At 34.8% G+C, this 17,728-nt stretch overlaps 1 protein-coding gene across 8 annotated transcripts in view; it reads left to right on the forward strand.

Moving 5' to 3' along the window:
- Window positions 1-17,728, forward strand: part of BTBD10 (BTB domain containing 10) — an 86,331-nt gene that overhangs the window by 53,947 nt on the left and 14,656 nt on the right. For all 8 annotated transcript variants that reach the window (XM_078433245.2, XM_078433249.2, XM_078433241.2 and 5 more), the window contains 4 exons: window positions 7,383-7,579; window positions 9,920-10,205; window positions 13,541-13,643; window positions 15,274-15,394. In XM_078433245.2, coding sequence (XP_078289371.1) covers window positions 7,383-7,579; window positions 9,920-10,205; window positions 13,541-13,643; window positions 15,274-15,394 — 707 coding nt within the window. The remainder of the gene's footprint in view (window positions 1-7,382; window positions 7,580-9,919; window positions 10,206-13,540; window positions 13,644-15,273; window positions 15,395-17,728) is intronic.

The following is a 17,728-nucleotide window of genomic DNA, read 5'->3' on the forward strand; positions in this document are numbered from 1 at the left end:
GCTGGAGAGGATGTGGAGAAACGGGAACCCTCTTGCACTGTTGGTGGGAATGCAAATTGGTGCAGCCACTCTGGAAAGCAGTGTGGAGGTTCCTCAGAAAATTAAAAATAGACCTACCCTATGACCCAGCAATAGCACTGCTAGGAATTTACCCAAGGGATACAGGAGTACTGATGCATAGGGGCACTTGTACCCCAATGTTTATAGCAGCACTCTCAACAATAGCCAAATTATGGAAAGAGCCTCAATGTCCATCAACTGATGAATGGATAAAGAAATTGTGGTTTATATACACAATGGAGTACTACGTGGCAATGTGAAAGAATGAAATATGGCCCTTTGTAGCAACGTGGATGGAACTGGAGAGTGTTATGCTAAGTGAAATAAGCCATACAGAGAAAGACAGATACCATATGGTTTCATTCTTATGTGGATCCTGAGAAACTTAACAGAAACCCATGGGGGAGGGGCAGGGAAAAAAAAAAAAAAGAGGTTTGAGTGGGAGAGAGCCAAAGCATAAGAGACTCTTAAAAACTGAGAACAAACTGAGGGTTGATGGGGGGTGGGAGGGAGGGGAGGGTGGGTGAGGGGTATTGAGGAGGGCACCTTATGGGATGAGCACTGGGTGTTGTATGGAAACCAATTTGACAATAAACTTCATACATTGAAAAAAAAAAAGATCTGTAGATCAACTTGTGGGGAGAATTGCTATCTTAACAATATTGAATTATTTGACTTGTGACCATGGTAAATTTTTCCATTTATTTAGGTCTTTTTAAATTACTCCCAGCAATGTTTTTGTAGTTTTTGGCATCTTTGGTCAGATTTATCCTTATATATTTCAAGTTTTTAATTCTATTGTAAATAGTGTTGTTTTAAAATTTCAATTTCTGGTTATTTTGTTGCTAGTATAGAGACCGTTGAACAACATGGATCTAAACTGTGTGGGACTACTTACACGTGGATTTTTGTTTTTCTCAATAAGTATACATACAGTGCTGTAAATGTATTTCCTGTTCCTTATGATTTTCTTAACGTTTTCTTTAGCTTACTTTATTATAATATACATATAACATACAAAATATGTTTTAATCAACTGTTTATAGGTAAGGCTTTTGGTGAACAGTAGGCTATTAAATTTTGGGGGAGTCAGAAGTTGTACGCAGATTTTCATTTGTGCATGGGTTGGTTCCCTGTGTAACCTTGTTAATAAACTCATTAGTTCTAGTAACTTTTTGTACTAGACTCTACAATCGATGATTATATTGTCTGCATATAAGGTTGGCTTTACTTCTTTTCCAATCTGTGTGCCTTCAATGTCTTTTTCTTGGCATATTTCTCTGGCTAGAATCTTTCGTACATTGGTGAATAAAAGTGGTGAGAGTGGACATCTTTGTATAAGTATGATGTTGGTTGTAGGTTTTCCATAAATATCTTTTGTCCAGTTCATGAAATTCTGTTGTAGTCCTACTTTTGCTGAGAGGTGGGTTTTTCTTTTTCTTTCCCTAATCAGGAATGGGTTTTGTATTTTGCCAAATGTATTTTGTATGTTTAGTGAGATACAGATTTTTCTTCATTAATTTGTTAATATGGTGAATTATATTGATTGAGGAAAGAGTCTTTTATTGAAGTATAATTGACATAGTAATTGATTTTGAGTATTCAAACAATCATGCATTTTTAGGATGAATCTCATTAGATCATGATGTGACATTTGTATATATTGCTCTATTTGGCTTATTAAAATTTCGTTGAAAATATGCATATTCTGAGGGATGTCAGTTTTTAGTTTTCTTGTAAGGCTTTGTCTGGTTTTGGTACCTAGGTAATGCTGACCTCATAGAATGAATTAGGACATATGTTTTCTTCAGTTTTCTGGAGGAGTTTATGTAGGTATTAGTGTTATATCTCTCAAGTGCTTGGCGAAGTTCGTCAGTGAAGCCATCTGGGCCTGGAGTTTTCTTAGAGGGAAAGTTCTTAACTGCAAATTCAATTTCTGTAATAGAAATAGAGCTATGCACCTTATCTGTTTCTTCTGGAGTGAGTTTTGGTAGTTTGGAATTTGAGCAGTTTTTCAAAGTTGATGAATTTATTTGCATAAAGTTATTTATAATATTCTTCTATTACTCTTTAAATATAGGTGACCTTTGTAGAATGTCAATTTTCTCATTTCTGATACTCGAAATTTGTATCTTATTTTTTTCCCAGTCTGGCTAAAGGTTTATAAATTTGTTCCCCCCCAAAGAAATTAGGTTTTGTTTTCATTGATTTTACCTATTCTTTTTCTGTGTTCTATTAATTCTGCTTTGTACTCTGAGCTTTATTACTGATTTTTATACTTTGGGTTTGATTTAGTCTTTGTTTAGTTTCTTTTTCTTGTTTTAAATGTTTGTTTATTTACTATTTTTGAGGGGTGGGGGTGGAGCACAAACAGAGGTGGGTCAGAGAGAGAGAGGGAGACACAGAATCTGAAGCAGGTCCAGGTCTGGGCTGTCAGCACAGAGCCTGACAGGGGGTTCGAAACCCCAGACCATGAAATCATGACCTGAGCCGTAACTGGATGCTTAACCAACTGAGCCACCCAGGCACCCCTAGTTTTGTTGAGTTTCTTAAGGTGAAACTGAGGTGGTTTTTTTTTTTTTTTTTTAGAACTTTCTTTTTTTTTTTCTAATGTAGACGTGTAATGCTATAATTTGCTCCCTAACCACTGCTATAATGTCGTGCCATTCTACAAATTTTGATTATGTTGGGGTTTTTTTACTTGAACATTTTCCATTTTCCCTTTTGCTTCTTTGCCCCATGGGTTATTTAAAAGATGTTATGTAGGGGCGCCTGGGTGGCTCAGTCGGTTAAGCGTCTTACTTCAGCTCAGGTCATGATCTCGCGGCCCGTGAGTTCGAGCCCCGCATCGGGCTCTGGGCTGATGGCCCAGAGCCTGGAGCCTGCTTCCGGTTCTGTGTCTCCCTCTCTCTCTGCCCCTCCCCTGTTCATGCTCTGTCTCTGTCTCAAAAATAAACATTAAAAAAAAAAAAAATAAAAAAAAAAATAAATAAAAGATGTTATGTAATTTCCAAATATTTGGGAAATTTCCATATATCGTTCTGTTACTAAATTTTAATCTAATTCCATTGTAATCAGAGGACATATTGTATGTGTTTAAATTCTTTTAAATTTATCGAGACTTGTTTTGGTGCCCAGAATGTAGTCTGTCTTGGTAAATGTTTTGTGTGGATGTGAAACACATGAAGTTTTTGCTCTTACTGGGTTAAATGTTCTATAAATGTCAATTAGGTCAAGGCAGTTATTAGTGTTCAAATTGTATTCATGTTTCTGATTTTCTGCCTACTTGCTCCATTAAGTATTAGAAGGAGAGTATTGAAATCTCTGGTCATAATTGTGGAGTTCTTGTAATTTTATATTTGTAGTTTTTGCTTCATGTATCTTGAAGCTCTGTTATGAGGCAGAAGGACTTTTGGGACATGCTTTTATTTGTTTTATTTTTTATTTAATTTTTTGAGAGAGCATGAGTGGGGGAGAGGGGCAGAGGGAAAGAGAGAATCCCAAGCAGCCTGTATGACCAGCATGGAGTCCAATGCATAGGGGCTTGATCCCATAGACCTGGGATCATGACCTGAGCTGAAATCAAGATTTGGAAGCTCAACTAACTGAGCCACTCAGGCACCCCTGGGATGTGCTTTTAATGAATATGTTCCTTTATTCTTATGAAATGCCTTGGTCATGTTCTTTGTTCTGTGGTCTGCTTTGTCTGATATTAACATAGCTACTTTTGCTTACTCTTGATTAGTGTTTACAATGTTTTATCTTTCATTATCCATTAATATTGTACCTCTTTGTAGCTTTATATTTAAAGTGTGTTTCATGTAGGCAGCATATAGATGGGTCTGACTTATGTATCCAGTGTAATGATAATCTTTTGTGGGTTGGGCCACTTACATTTAATGTAATGATAGATATGATTAAGGTTAAGTCTGTCATCTTGCTGTTTATTTTCTATTTGTCCCATTTGTTCTTGTGTCCCCATCCTCCCCCTTTTTCCTTTGCCCTGTTTTAGATTAATTGTATTTTTTTTTTTTTTTTACAGTTTTGTTTCCTCTTTTGTTGGCTTATTAGCTGTAATTCTTTATTTCTCTACTTTAGTGGTTGCTTTAGGGCTTATAATACACATCTTTATTAGCCTATCTTCAAATGATATTACAGAACACAAGAAATGGTTTAAGAGCCACAGTAGTGTACTTCTGTGTCTCTCCTCCCAAACTATGCTATTATAGTTATATGTGTATGCTATAAACCACATGCTGTATTACAATTATTGTTTAATCCTTTAAAGAGATTTAAACAATTAAAAAAGCCTATATCTTCCCAGGCAGTTATTATTTCCAGTGTTCTTCATTCCTTTGTGTAAATTCATATTTTCATCTAGCATTACTTTTTCTTCTAACAGGCTTCCTATAACTCTTCTTAATAATGCAGGTCTGCTCATGATGAATTCATTCATCTTTGTGTGTTTGCCTGAAAATTCATTCCCCCCCTTTATTTTTTATTCATTTATTTACTTATTAAAGTGTATTTATTTTGAGAGAAACAGAGACTGTGTTAACAGGGAAGGGGCAGAGAGAGGCAGGGAGAATCCCAAGCAGTCTCTGTACTGTCAGAGTGAGCCCACTGTGGGGCTCGATTTCATGAACCTTGAGGTCATGCCCTGAGCCGAAATCAAGAGTCAGATGCTTAACCAACTGAGCCACCCAGGTGCCCCTGGAAACTCGAAGACCGTAATTTGGAGCAGTTATCTCCTTTGTTTTTGATCTTTCAGGGATCACTCTTTCTTTGCTGATATGCTGTGTCTTGCGAACCATTGTTTTATATATTTTATCCATTTCGGTTATTTTTCCAGATAGGAAAGTAAATGCAGTCCTTGTTATTTTGTCTTGACTAGAAATAGATGTCAGTCACATATCTCCAACTCTTTTAAATGCAGCATGAAGCAGACTTATCCCCTCTGAACTTGCTTGTCCTCATTTTCTTTTACACATGTTAATTATTTTTGCCCTTGGAGTGCTTTTCTGATCTAAAATTATTTAATTAAATAAAGTAGGACATCATTAGTCTTCCATGACATCTGGTTTTGAAGATCTGATTCAGAGTACATTCCACTTGGGAATGAAAAGAAAGAATGGAAGTGTATTATGACAACTTTTGTATTTATTTAAAATCTATACAGTTTAGAAGCAAAGCCAGTATTTTAGCAGAATGCTTAGTAGTATTTAATGTTTCAGTTACAGGGATGTCTGGTGGAAACGTTTTTTCAATTAATCAGTCTGCTTGGCCCTTGCTCAAACTGAAATTTGTCCTGCATTTGCCTTAGTTGTAGTTGTTGTATATACCATATCCATTAGATTATCAGTTAGATTCATATTTTGAAAATGTGCTTCTTGACACATTTAAAACTTAACTGCTAGAATAATTTGAGGAGTTAATTTTTTCAATATATAATCCTTCCGTTATTGTAGATTGCTTTCTTTTTCCTACTTTAGGACATAAACCAGAAAGTCCATTGTTTCTACTCTAAGGTTTTTACCATGAATGCAGTAGAATATTTTCTATTCGAAGAAAAAATACGTTTCAAAGATGCAATCCTACTCTGATCTCTTTCATTGAAAGAAGGTGGTAGTACAATTTTTTATTTTTTCTATAGGTTTATGAAAGACAACTGACAAAGGGTGATAGGTTGTCTTTATTTTCCTACAAGTAACTCTTAGGGTAAATGCAAAAATTGGCCTTATCTTTTATCTTTGTAGTCTGTTACAATGAGGTGATGACTGATTTTCATAATGAAAGAAACCACTAAAATAACAAAGAATTATAGGTAATAGGCCAACAGAGGAGATGACCCTGAAGCACTATGGAATTTAAAATGAAATCAAGAAGATTAAATTTTAATTAGTGTGGTTTCAGTGACGGAGTGCAGGGTAATATTATGGAGGGGGCCCTGGAATGAATCAAAAGGCTTGAGTTACAGTGTTACTAGCATATCTACTAAATATCTCGTGACTGAGCAGTCTCATAAGTGAACTTTAATATCTTCATCGGTCCTAACTAAACTAGTATTTAATGTGTGATTCTTTTGTGCAGGTACATTGCTGGTAGCTTGCTTATACTTCTTTTAATCCTTATATTAAGTCTACAGAGTAAATCGAACCTGTATTTTACACATGAGGAAGCTAAGGTTTCAAAATGTTAAGTAATATTCAACAACGTTGAGCAATTAAGTATTCAAGTACAAATCGATTCTAAGTCTGTATTTCTCTAAAGCTGTGAAGTTTCTTCTATTTTTGTTTATAACAAACTGTAGTATTTTTAAACCATGAACCATGATATATGCTAAGATGGTAAATTTCCAGTATATTAATTAGGTCTGGCTCTGTTCTGTCAGTTTTCCTACCTGCAATGTATTTTGATTATTAAAATTTTATTTGCCAGCACCTTGGTTCACCAGTGTTTAACTTTATAGTGATGTCTTATTCTTCTGAGATCTTAAAGCATTTATTATCTGTAACTTGTTTATTAAATATTTGAGATATATTTAGCCATTTTACATGTGAAATTTGAAATAACTCTTGTTTAAATTTCTACATGTTCATGTATTACTGCTACACTTAAATCATAAGTTCCTTGAGGGTGCTTCTTTATAGCATTGTGCACATAGTACATACAAGTTTATAAATAATTTTGTTACTGAATTCTGTCAACCACATTAATCATCATTCTCAGTTATTCACTTCTCATGAGCAGATTTACCTAAGATGTTTTAAAATTTTCAATTCTGTGACTTTACATAGCATAGTAAAGTTTTTAGAGAAATGATTTTGAAAAATTATGAAGAGTTAGTCAAAATCAAAATTAGCTGATTAAAGTTAGCATGTAGACATATTTTATTTGGCTAGGAAACCAATTACTTTGTCCCATACCTCATTTTTTTAAGAGTTCCAGAAGCTGGTGTTCTTGCTCCACCTCCCCATCCCCCAAATCAAAGAGAGCAAAGTATTTGAACAATATTTAGGAGATGTCGGTGGTGTCGACTACTATTACTACTATACTAACTCAAAAGTTAATGAACATTTCTGGGCTTTAGTTTTGTCATTCTTAAAAAAACTGAATTGGATTATATGATCTTTAAAGATACAATGTTTCAGAATTTATAAAACCTACAAGTTTAAGGTAAATTGCATTTCAGAATTGTAAAGTAGCATTTGATTCTTACACTTCAAAATAGTAGTAGTTTTATGTTAATTGCTTTTTTCTTTAAAAGCATTTGTAATCTTACGTTCTACTTTTATGGTTAATTTTGTTTTCTGACTTATTAGTACTCCCGCACGTGTTGCTAAAGGAGTTGTTGACCACACCAAAATGAGTCTACATGGTGCTAGTGGGGGACATGAACGATCAAGAGATAGAAGAAGGTCAAGTGACAGATCGCGAGATTCATCTCATGAAAGAACGGAATCTCAGCTCACTCCTTGCATTAGAAATGTTACTTCTCCAACACGACAGCACCATGTTGGTATGTAAAATTCACTAACCTTCCTGACGTTTTTATAAGCATGCAGTTACCTTGTTAAAGCAGTAATGACAGTGAATTGTGCGTAGTACTTCAAGGTAAAATTAACTTCTATTCAGTTGCTTCTATTTAAACTTAGCTTCTTGCTATGAAAAGATCAGTTTATTAAATGAGACTTAAAAATGAATTTTTTTTAAAGAATCTAGGACAGTCTTCTAAAAAGTGATTTTAAAAAGGCTTTAAAACTGTGATAAGTAGATTTTTTAAATCTTTCAAATTGATTTTTATCTTATGAGATACATGGCAGTGGTTTATTTTTTTAAATTGTAGTAAACTATTGATAGTAATTCTTGGTTAATCATGCTAGAAAAGGAAGTAAAAGCTAGAATAACCATCATGTAATTTATTTTGAATTTTGACAGAATTTTTAATTCAAAAAACAAGATGAAAAAGAAGGTGTGAAGTGTTTTGTTTTCTTGACAAGTAGCTCAGGTCTTTTTCTTCCTACTTATTACTATAAATGAACATTATTATACTTGAGGTAAATACATTGTGTGACTATAATGCATGCACCAGTCTGAAGCAGAGGTGCGTAAGCAGTCTGAGCATGCTGATTTTCTTATTTTTTTTTTATTTAAAAAAATTTTTTTTTCTTAAGTTTGTTTATTTTTGAGACAGAGACAGAGCATGAACGGGGGAGGGTCAGAGAGAGCGGGAGACACAGAATCGGAAGCTGGCTGCAGGCTCTGAGCCATCAGCCCAGAGCCCGACGCAGGGCTCGAACCCACGGACCGCGAGATCGTGACCTGAGCCGAAGTCGGACGCTTAACCGACTGAGCCACCCAGGCGCCCCAAGCATGCTGATTTTCATTTGCCTCTGGGGAAGGGGCACATTTAATACCTTGACTTAATATTTGAGGTTGTTTTTGATTGTTCCAAAATTTTTTTTTAATGCTTATTCATTTTTGAGAGAGACAGTGCGAGCAGGGGAGTGGCAAAGAGAGAGGGAGAGACAGAATCCAAATCAGGCTCTAGGCTCTAGGCTCTGAGCTGTCAGCGGGGCCCTGAACTCACTAATTGTGAGATAATGACCTGAGCTGAAGTCAGATGCTTAACCAACTGAGCCAACCACCCCTGTTTTTGATTGTTATAAATCAAAATCGTTCATCTTAGGGCCTAATTATACAGAGAAGTTATCATATCAATATCAAAGTAGGTCCTTAAAGTCAAACTAGCACTGATAAGCCAGAAATCAACACAAGTATAAATAAGTTGTTGTATGCTAAGTTCATTACCTGGGAAGAGAATAGGAGGGTGTAATAAATGATTTTATTCAGCAAATTTTGCTTTTGGGATGCTACCAGCATTCTGGAAATAGGCAATAAAATGGAGGTGTCAGAATATCTCTGGAGATATAGCCAACCTAATTATATAATCAGTAAAGCTGTACAGAGTGTTCTAAGTAGCCTGAGTCATGGAGGAATTTGGCAGAAGCTGATGAATCTGATGAGATGGAGGTACATTTTTAGGTCACCTTTAAAGTTTAGTTATCTAGCCTCTAAAGGGAATTTACCACAGAATCTAATCTTAGTTTTAATTTTCCCTTTGTAGAATATTAGAACAGCTAAAGAGTATCTTCTGAATTTTAACACTATTTCCTACCTAATTAAAATTATAGATAGTAATCATATGGTCCTATAAAATTTGTGGCAGTACTTTTATTCAAGCAAAAGTTATAGCATCAGCTGTTGAAGCCATTTTATTTGGGAGACATTAAAAGTCATTTGAAAAATACAAATACTTTCTGTGTCCTTAGTGACTTTTTTTCTTCCTTTGGGACCTTGCTTTTGTGAGATAAATTACTAGTTTGGTAATGCTCTCATTAACATAGTGAGAGTCCTAAGTTTGTACTTTGTGTTCTCAGAATAGTACTAATACTTTTAGAATTTAGGACAGTTAAAATTGGTATTTTTATTAATCATTTACTAGCTTTCATTGCTTAGTTATTTGAGTTGGAAGACTATTCTGTTCTTGGGTTTCTGTATATTTACAATAATATCATAAAATTTCCCTTAATTTTGATTGGTCTGGGTCAGCATTAGCCATCAGTACATCTTTAAAAAAAATCTACAACAATTAATTTAGAAAACATTTTGATGTTTTAGGTTTTATTTCTGGGAAATAATATTTATGGTGTTCTGTGGAAATATTACTTGAAATCAAAAAGGAGAAATAGTGTGATTTAAAACAACTTTTCTACATCAGGATTTTTAGAAGCTATATGTGGATTTTGAATTTTTTAGAGGACAATTTGCATAGCTTTTTTAAACATCTTTCTTTCAGAACGAGAAAAAGACCACAGTTCCTCTCGTCCAAGCAGTCCTCGTCCTCAGAAGGCATCTCCAAATGGTTCTAGTAGCAGTGCCGGGAACAGCAGCAGAAACAGTAGTCAGTCAAGTTCAGATGGTAGCTGTAAGACATCTGGGGAGATGGTGTTTGTATATGAAAATGCAAAAGAAGGAGCTCGGAATGTAAGAACGTCGGAACGAGTAACACTGATAGTGGATAACACTAGATTTGTTGTAGACCCATCCATTTTTACTGCACAGCCAAATACAATGTTGGGCAGGTTTGTATTATTGCCGTTCTTTGTAGTATTATAAAGCACTTTCACATTATTTTATTTATTTATGTTTTATAGTAATTCTTTCTTGGAATGTAACATTGCTGTTGGTACAGATGAACTGAGCTTTGGAGGTTAAATAAAGTGTTCAAGTTAATACAACTAGAAAGTGGTAGAGCCAGATCTTAAACTTAAGTTTTTTTTTTTTAGTTCATTTTTATTTTTTATTTATTTTGAGAGGGAGTGTGGGTGGGGAGGGGCAGAGAGAGAATCCCAAACAGGCAGAAGCGAAGCCCGACGTGGGGCTTGATCCCACAAATGATGAGATCATGACCTGAGCTGAAACCAAGAGTCAGATGCTTAACCGACTGAGCCACCCAGGCACCTCTTGAACTTAGTTTTATTTCTAACCATCTTTGCTGTATCAGCAGGAAAAACAAATGCATATATTAGTTAATGAAGATAGGGTCCCAAACGATCTGCACAGCCGAAAACCTTAAAGTGTATGTGACAAGGTAAATTTAACAGAAATAATGTGCTTTCTTCACCTGGGGGCTCCCAAATTCAACCACCAAATATAGCAGGCATCAGCATTGTTTAAAGAAAAAAACCCACCAGTTTGGTTATCTGAAAAGTCAGCATAAATTGTCAGTTTGATGTAGATACTTAAAAAAAAGAAACATTATTAACAAGTAGTTAGTAGAATGAAGGAGAGGTACTAGCCATCCTCAAATCTTTGCTGGTTCAGAGTAAAGATTAACGTAGTTTGTAGTTGTGGGAACTGCAGTCTTAAGAATGATACAGTCAATATACACTTGATTTTTCAACGTGTCCTAAACTAGGATCAAATACCTTTTCATTGTAAAATTAGTATCTTTTTCTATTCACTCAAGTATAAAAAGAAAGAGGATATAAATGGAATAGAAGTTAACATGTAGAAAAAACTTGTTTTTTTTTTCTAGGTCGCATATGAGGAACCAACTATTTAGAATGTGTCTGTGTGTATGTGTATGTGTGATTTCTTAGTATCTCTGCGTATAGAATAAAAGCTAACGTATGACACTACATTTTCAAATAAATGCTCCTTTTAACATTGGCAATTAGACTTTATATCTCTCAGGAAAAAAATAATTATGGCTTTTATGTATTTTTAGCAGCACAAAGGGGTATTATTTTTTTTTTTTAAACTTTTTTTTTTAATGTTTTATTTATTTTTGAGACAGGGAGAGACAGAGCATGAACAGGGGAGGGTCAGAGAGAGGGAGACACAGAATCTAAAACAGGCGCCAGGGGTGCCTGGGTGGCTCAGTCGGTTGGGTGGCCGACTTCGGCTCAGGTCATGATCTCGCGGTCCGTGAGTTTGAGCCCCGCGTCGGGCACTGTGCTGACAGCTCAGAGCCTGGAGCCTGTTTCAGATTCTGTGTCTCCCTCTCTCTGACCCTCCCCCGTTCATGCTCTGTCTCTCTCTGTCTTAAAAATAAATAAACATTAAAAAAAAAAAAATTTAAAACAGCCGCCAGGCTCTGAGCTGTCAGCACAGAGCCCGACGTGGGGCTCAAACTCACGGACCGTGAGATCATGACCTGAGCCGAAGTTGGCCGCTTAACCGACTGAGCCACCCAGGCACCCCACAAAGGGATATTATTGATGGGAGGTGTCAGGAGGATGACTTGACACTATTAATACTTTTTATTTTTACCTAAACTTTAAAGAAACACACTTAAAAAGTAGATATTTGAAATTTTGCTTCATTTGTTATGCTACATTTTTTAAAAAAAGAAAAAACAAAGCCCAACAACATGTGTGTGTATGTGCATATGTGTGTGTGTGTGTATCCAGATTGATCTGTGTTCTGCTTTTGTAAAAAAAATTCAAGTATTTAAGGGACACCTGGCTGGCTTAGGCTATAGAGCATGGGATCTCGGTGTTATAAGTTCAAGCCCCACATTGGGTGTAGAGATTACTTAAAAATTAAGTTTATTTTTATTTCAAGTCTTTGAGAAAATTACATGACATTTGATTCCTGAAAGACTGTTGTCTTTTTTTTTTTTTTTTTTAGATCAGTGAAGTCATCTTTTCCAATGTCAGTTGAGTAATTAATGAAAATTAATATTCATGGGAACTATAAAAAGCAGTTGGCATTCTTTTGGAAACTTTGAAATGAAAAAGCTTTGCTTTTCATAGATTTCTGTGTTATAATAAAAGAGGAAACCATTTAAATTGGGAAATTGTTGAGTGGAATACTCAGCCATGTTTACTTTAGGAACAATGGTATCATGGAATTCTGAGGTTCAACGTCCTTTAATCACAATTTTTAAATTGGGAAAATTTCAAAGAACATATTCTGCAAGTTGCCTCTTGTCAAAATAGTTACTGTTAAAGGGCCAAGAGTATTACTTGAAAAAATAGAAATTGGTATTTTCTTATGTAAAAATTAATATTAAGAGCTTTTTACTCATTTGTTTAAACTTTTCATTCATCTCTTAACTTCTTCCTTCCTCTCTACCTGAGCATTTGATTGCTGTTTTTTTCAGTTCTAAGATGCAAGTGTAAGAATTCCGAGTGATATTTCTTAGATTTATAGTGAAAATTATGAAAAGTGAAACAGCCTCATCTTCCTTTTTCCTGTATGTGCTGCACTACAGCATTAACTTTGCAGTGAAGAAGGCAGCAGTCTTAAGGAGAAGGCATAGATAACATGGTTTGCTTTTTCTTTTTCTTTCTGGTAAGATTATTATAAAAATCATCTTTCCCCCTAGACTGATTGATTGATTGATGGATTTTTTTTTTCCCCCTGAGAAGCAGGAGCTGGAAACTTCTTTAGCTTCAGAATTTTATCATTTGATTTTGTTTGCTTATAGGGAATCTATACTCTTGTTCCCTCCCATCAGAAAGGAAGTACTTTTACTATTTCTTCATTTGTTACATTTGCCAGAATAAATTGCTGATAAGAATTTTTGAGGTAGGGGCACCTCTACCTCAATGGCTCAGTTGGTTAAGTGTCCGACTCTTTGTTTCAGCTCAGGTCATGATCTTACAGTTTGTGGGATCAAGCCCCGCATCAGGGCTCTGTGTTGACAGCATGGAGTCTGCTTGGGATTCTCTCTCTCCCTCCCTCCCTCCCTCTCTCTCTCTCTCTCTCTCTCTCTCTCTCCCCCCCCCCCCCCCCCGCTTCCCTGCTTGTGTGCATGCTTTCTCTTTCTCTGTCAAAAATAAAAATAAAGAATGTTTTGAACTAATCTGATAAATTTTAATTCCTTTTTACTTATGTACATGAAATAAATTTTCCCTCTGAAGGAAGTATCGTGTTTGTTACATTTCTCAATTATTTATCATCATAGGATGTTTGGATCTGGCAGAGAACATAATTTTACACGTCCCAATGAGAAGGGAGAGTATGAAGTGGCAGAGGGAATTGGCTCCACTGTGTTTCGAGCTATTCTGGTGAGTGCTTGTTTCTTACGTGTATTTGCTAAATCACATAACCTCTTTTTGGTAGGTACTTGGACTGGAAGCAGAGTTCGATTTGTATATCTGTATGCAGAATATTGTTTTAAAAAAATACCATTTCATTTATTTTTATTTTAGTACATAAAGGTAATACGACACAAATAAATGAATTTTATGACTTTTGCACAGATAGGACAGGGGATGATTTACCTCTTAGGTATAAATAGGCAGTTCTTTCAAGGGTTTAGTGATAATACTTCTGGAGTCATATTACTCCTCCCTTCCTAATTCTCTTAAATACAATAAGTTGATCATTTTTTGCTACCTGAGAATGAATGAGACTATATGAATTTTAATATTTTATTGCACATAGCTGGCACTGTGGACAGTTATGAACATGTAAAAGTCATCTCCAAAATGTAGTTGTTAGCATCTTCATTTTAAACCTTGTTTTGAGATTTTCACCTTTTCTTTTGATGAATATTTGAATTAGTATTAGAGTCCCTTCTTATAATTTCAAATTAGTGATAAAGATTTGATTTATAGTGTGTGACAGTTTATGCCACAGTCTGAAAATACGGTTTCCTGAAATAATTTTAGGGAAAGTAGGCAGGGGGATCCTGAGGTACAAGATAGGAAAAGAAATTGATCTTGATTGGGTTGTTAGTACTTGGACAAGTACCAGAAGACATCTTGCTTCCACTGGTGTAGCAGCTTTATTAAGTGCGTTATTGTGGCTCAGAACCCCAAGGAAGCTTGATGGAGGGTGGGGGGAAGATCTTGATTTGGGGGATAAGTGCTTACAATTCCACTTGACCCTCCAAGTAGAGGTGACAAGAAGTTTGGGGGCTAACCCTTAACAACTTTTCAAGTAGATTTTAGAAATGAGGGCTAGTGATTGTTCATCATAAAATTGGACACACCAAAGAATAGTATTTGGAAGAATATCTAACTGTGCATTCTGTTTATATATTTTAATATTTGGATATGACTTTTAAGTTCTTTATTAACCATAAATTTTGCTCAATTTTCTAGGTAATATTGAAGGTAACTTAAAATCTGTCACTTAACTTTTTTTTTTTTTTTCAGTTTATTTATTTTGGGAAAGAGGGAGAGGGGAGGGAGACAGAGAGAGAATCTGCACTGATAGTGCAGAGTCTGATGCAGAGCTTGAACTCACAAACCAAGAGATCATTACCTGAGCTGAAGCCAGATACTTAACCAACTGAGCCACCCAGATGCCCCTTACCTTTCTTTTTTAAAAAAAGTTTAAAAATTTGATGATAGTTACATAGAAAAATAACTTGCAGAGGGGAAAATACATGTGAATTGGCATGATACAGTAGAGAGAAGAAATGCATCATTAATGGGGAGACCTGGGTTCTAATCTTTCCTCTGCTATTAAATAATCGTATGACTGGGTGAGTCAGTGAACTCAAGTTTTCATATTGGTAAAATGAAGAAGTGGTTAGATGAACTGAGGTCCCATCTAACTTTAAAATTCCACAGTTCAGAAATCTCAGAGCTCCACTGTTTTTGAAAATGCTGCCAGCTTAATTTTAATAAAAAGGTTTTGGACACCTTGTGCTCTAGATGTTTTATGCATTCTTTACTTTTTTTGTAGGATTACTACAAAACAGGAATAATCCGTTGTCCTGATGGCATATCTATTCCTGAACTGAGAGAAGCATGCGACTATCTTTGTATTTCTTTTGAATATAGTACTATTAAATGTAGAGATCTCAGTAAGTATGATGTTTTTTGTGTAAGTGGTTTGCAGAGTTACAGTATTGGAATGAAAAGCCTGAAATAGTGCTATTTACCTAGGCATCAAATATTTAATTGGATTATAAAGCATTCTAATACCATCAAGATGATTTGTGGAAGTCTACAGAGATCTTTACAAGATCTTGTGCAATTTTCCAAAACTTTTTAGAAATTTTATGTATATATTTATGTATGCATGTATTTATTATTTGATAGACTCTCCCAGATTTCCTCCTTGATCCCTGTCTCTGTCTTTTGTTGCAACTCTTTATCTTCCAGCTTGGGAACCCTGGCTTTGGTCAAGTACGGTATTTGGCTTCACTCTTCAGATCACATCAACCAAAAATTTAATTATATTTGTACTTTGCATGTGAAATAATATCTTAAGCCCCTGTGGAAGATAAAAATAATTCTCAAAAACAGTATTTGTCATTACATATCTTAAACTGGATACTTAACCCTCAGTTCATACAAAGGGCTAAGTCACTTTGAGAACATCAAACAGCCTCAGAGCAGTCTAGAACTTTGGAAATCCTAACTTTTTGATTGATATTTTCCCCTCACTACCTCCACAACATCCCTCCCTCTCATTGTTATGCCATGCCTGGGGTGGGGTGAGGAAGGGTGATAATACACAGAAAGGTTAAAATAGAATAGGAGAATTTTCAGATGTTGACTTGGATGTTAGGTGGTTGAAGAAGTTCAGGAGAGGTTATTGTGGGCTAGAAGGATTGAGAAAGAGTTCAGAAGAAGCAGGTAGTAAAGAATAAATAGGAATAACTTAGAAAGAGTAGAGTAGGGAGGTGACTCTAATGTTGAAATTTTTGGAATAAAGATGCAAAAGATATATTTTGAAAACAACTAGTTGGAGCAGAGACTTTGTATCAGTACCAGAAGGAGATGGGAATAAATAAATGGACCACATTATGGAAAGTCTTTAAATCCAAACTCATGTTCTTATATTTTTATCCTATATACGGTGGAAAGCCATTTAAAAAGTTTCCTATGCATGGTTATAACCTTGTTAATCTCAGCCTTATGGTTATCTTTACCTGATTAACCTAAACTCAACACTAGCTTGGCATACCTTCTCAAAAGTTTAGTGTGTTAGAAACTGGGAATGGAAATATTATTTAGAAATTTAAGGCACCTACTGTATGCTTTAATATAGCTATTTTTTTTTCATACTTAGTTAAGCTCTCATTGAAAATATGTGGCCTTATTAAGTTTTTCCCTAAGTACCACTTTATTATTGCCAAAAATTCTTTAAAAAGTCTCCATAAAAATATCAGTAGGTTGAGACAAAGTGGCTGGTCCATGTCTGAGTCCATTTCTCTATAAATGATATTTAAAAGTTTAAAGTCAGATAGTTGGACGGGTAGAGCATACATGTGTAAACACAACCAAAGTTTGTTTTTTCACATCTTGAAAAATGTTTTTACTAAACCATGAGCATTATTATAATTACAGATTTTTTAGTTCACGTCCTGTGGTTTTTATTCATGGGAACATTTTTAATTTCATTTCATATAATTAGATGTTGAATTTTGGTGACTGTCAGATAAAAAAATGATGTGGATTTGGTTTTGTAATCCTTTGGACATAGACCTTGTCATCACTGTTAAGTCTCATTTATTTGTTATGGAATTAAAGGTAAGAGTCTTTATGTAAAATACATGCCAAATGGTTTTTCTAGACTTTTGGCTTTTAAATAATTATTTGTAACTGTTTCTAGAGTATTTGTAATACACGTTTTTTAAAATGTAGAGATTCTCTTAGACTTTATTAAAACTATACAGAATTTGAAGAGACAAAATGGCCTTTTAAAAACATAAAAGGATAGTGTAGGTGTAGGCTTGAGTCAAAACTGCATTTTTTCCTGCTAAGATGTGTCTTAACTGTATACTGGAATGGCACTTTACACTAAGATGTCTGTCTCTCTTAACTTAAAACCATACAAATACTAAATGTTTATTGAATAGAGAGTCCTGGGTTTTTTGGACAAATTATTTAAAACTTTGTTTTTTAGTTCCCTCATCTTTAAAATGGAGACAATAATATTACTTATTTCACAGGGTTGCTGTGAAGATGAAATGAATAGTGCTTGACACATAGTATTATAAAGGTTTCCTTTTAAAAAAGATAGCAAAATTAGGAAATAAAAGTAAATTTAAAAAATATTGTATCATATTGTACATGCTATTTTGTAGTATTTTTACATGGAAGTATATTGTGAATAATTATATTAGCAAATATGTTTTAATAACAACTTATTTAATGGCTTATCAGTCATTTTCTGCATTTTTATTGAA

This window comes from Panthera onca, chromosome D1 (assembly GCF_046562875.1).
Source record: "Panthera onca isolate mPanOnc1 chromosome D1, mPanOnc1 haplotype 2, whole genome shotgun sequence".
In the NCBI taxonomy this organism is placed as follows: Eukaryota; Metazoa; Chordata; class Mammalia; order Carnivora; family Felidae; genus Panthera; species Panthera onca.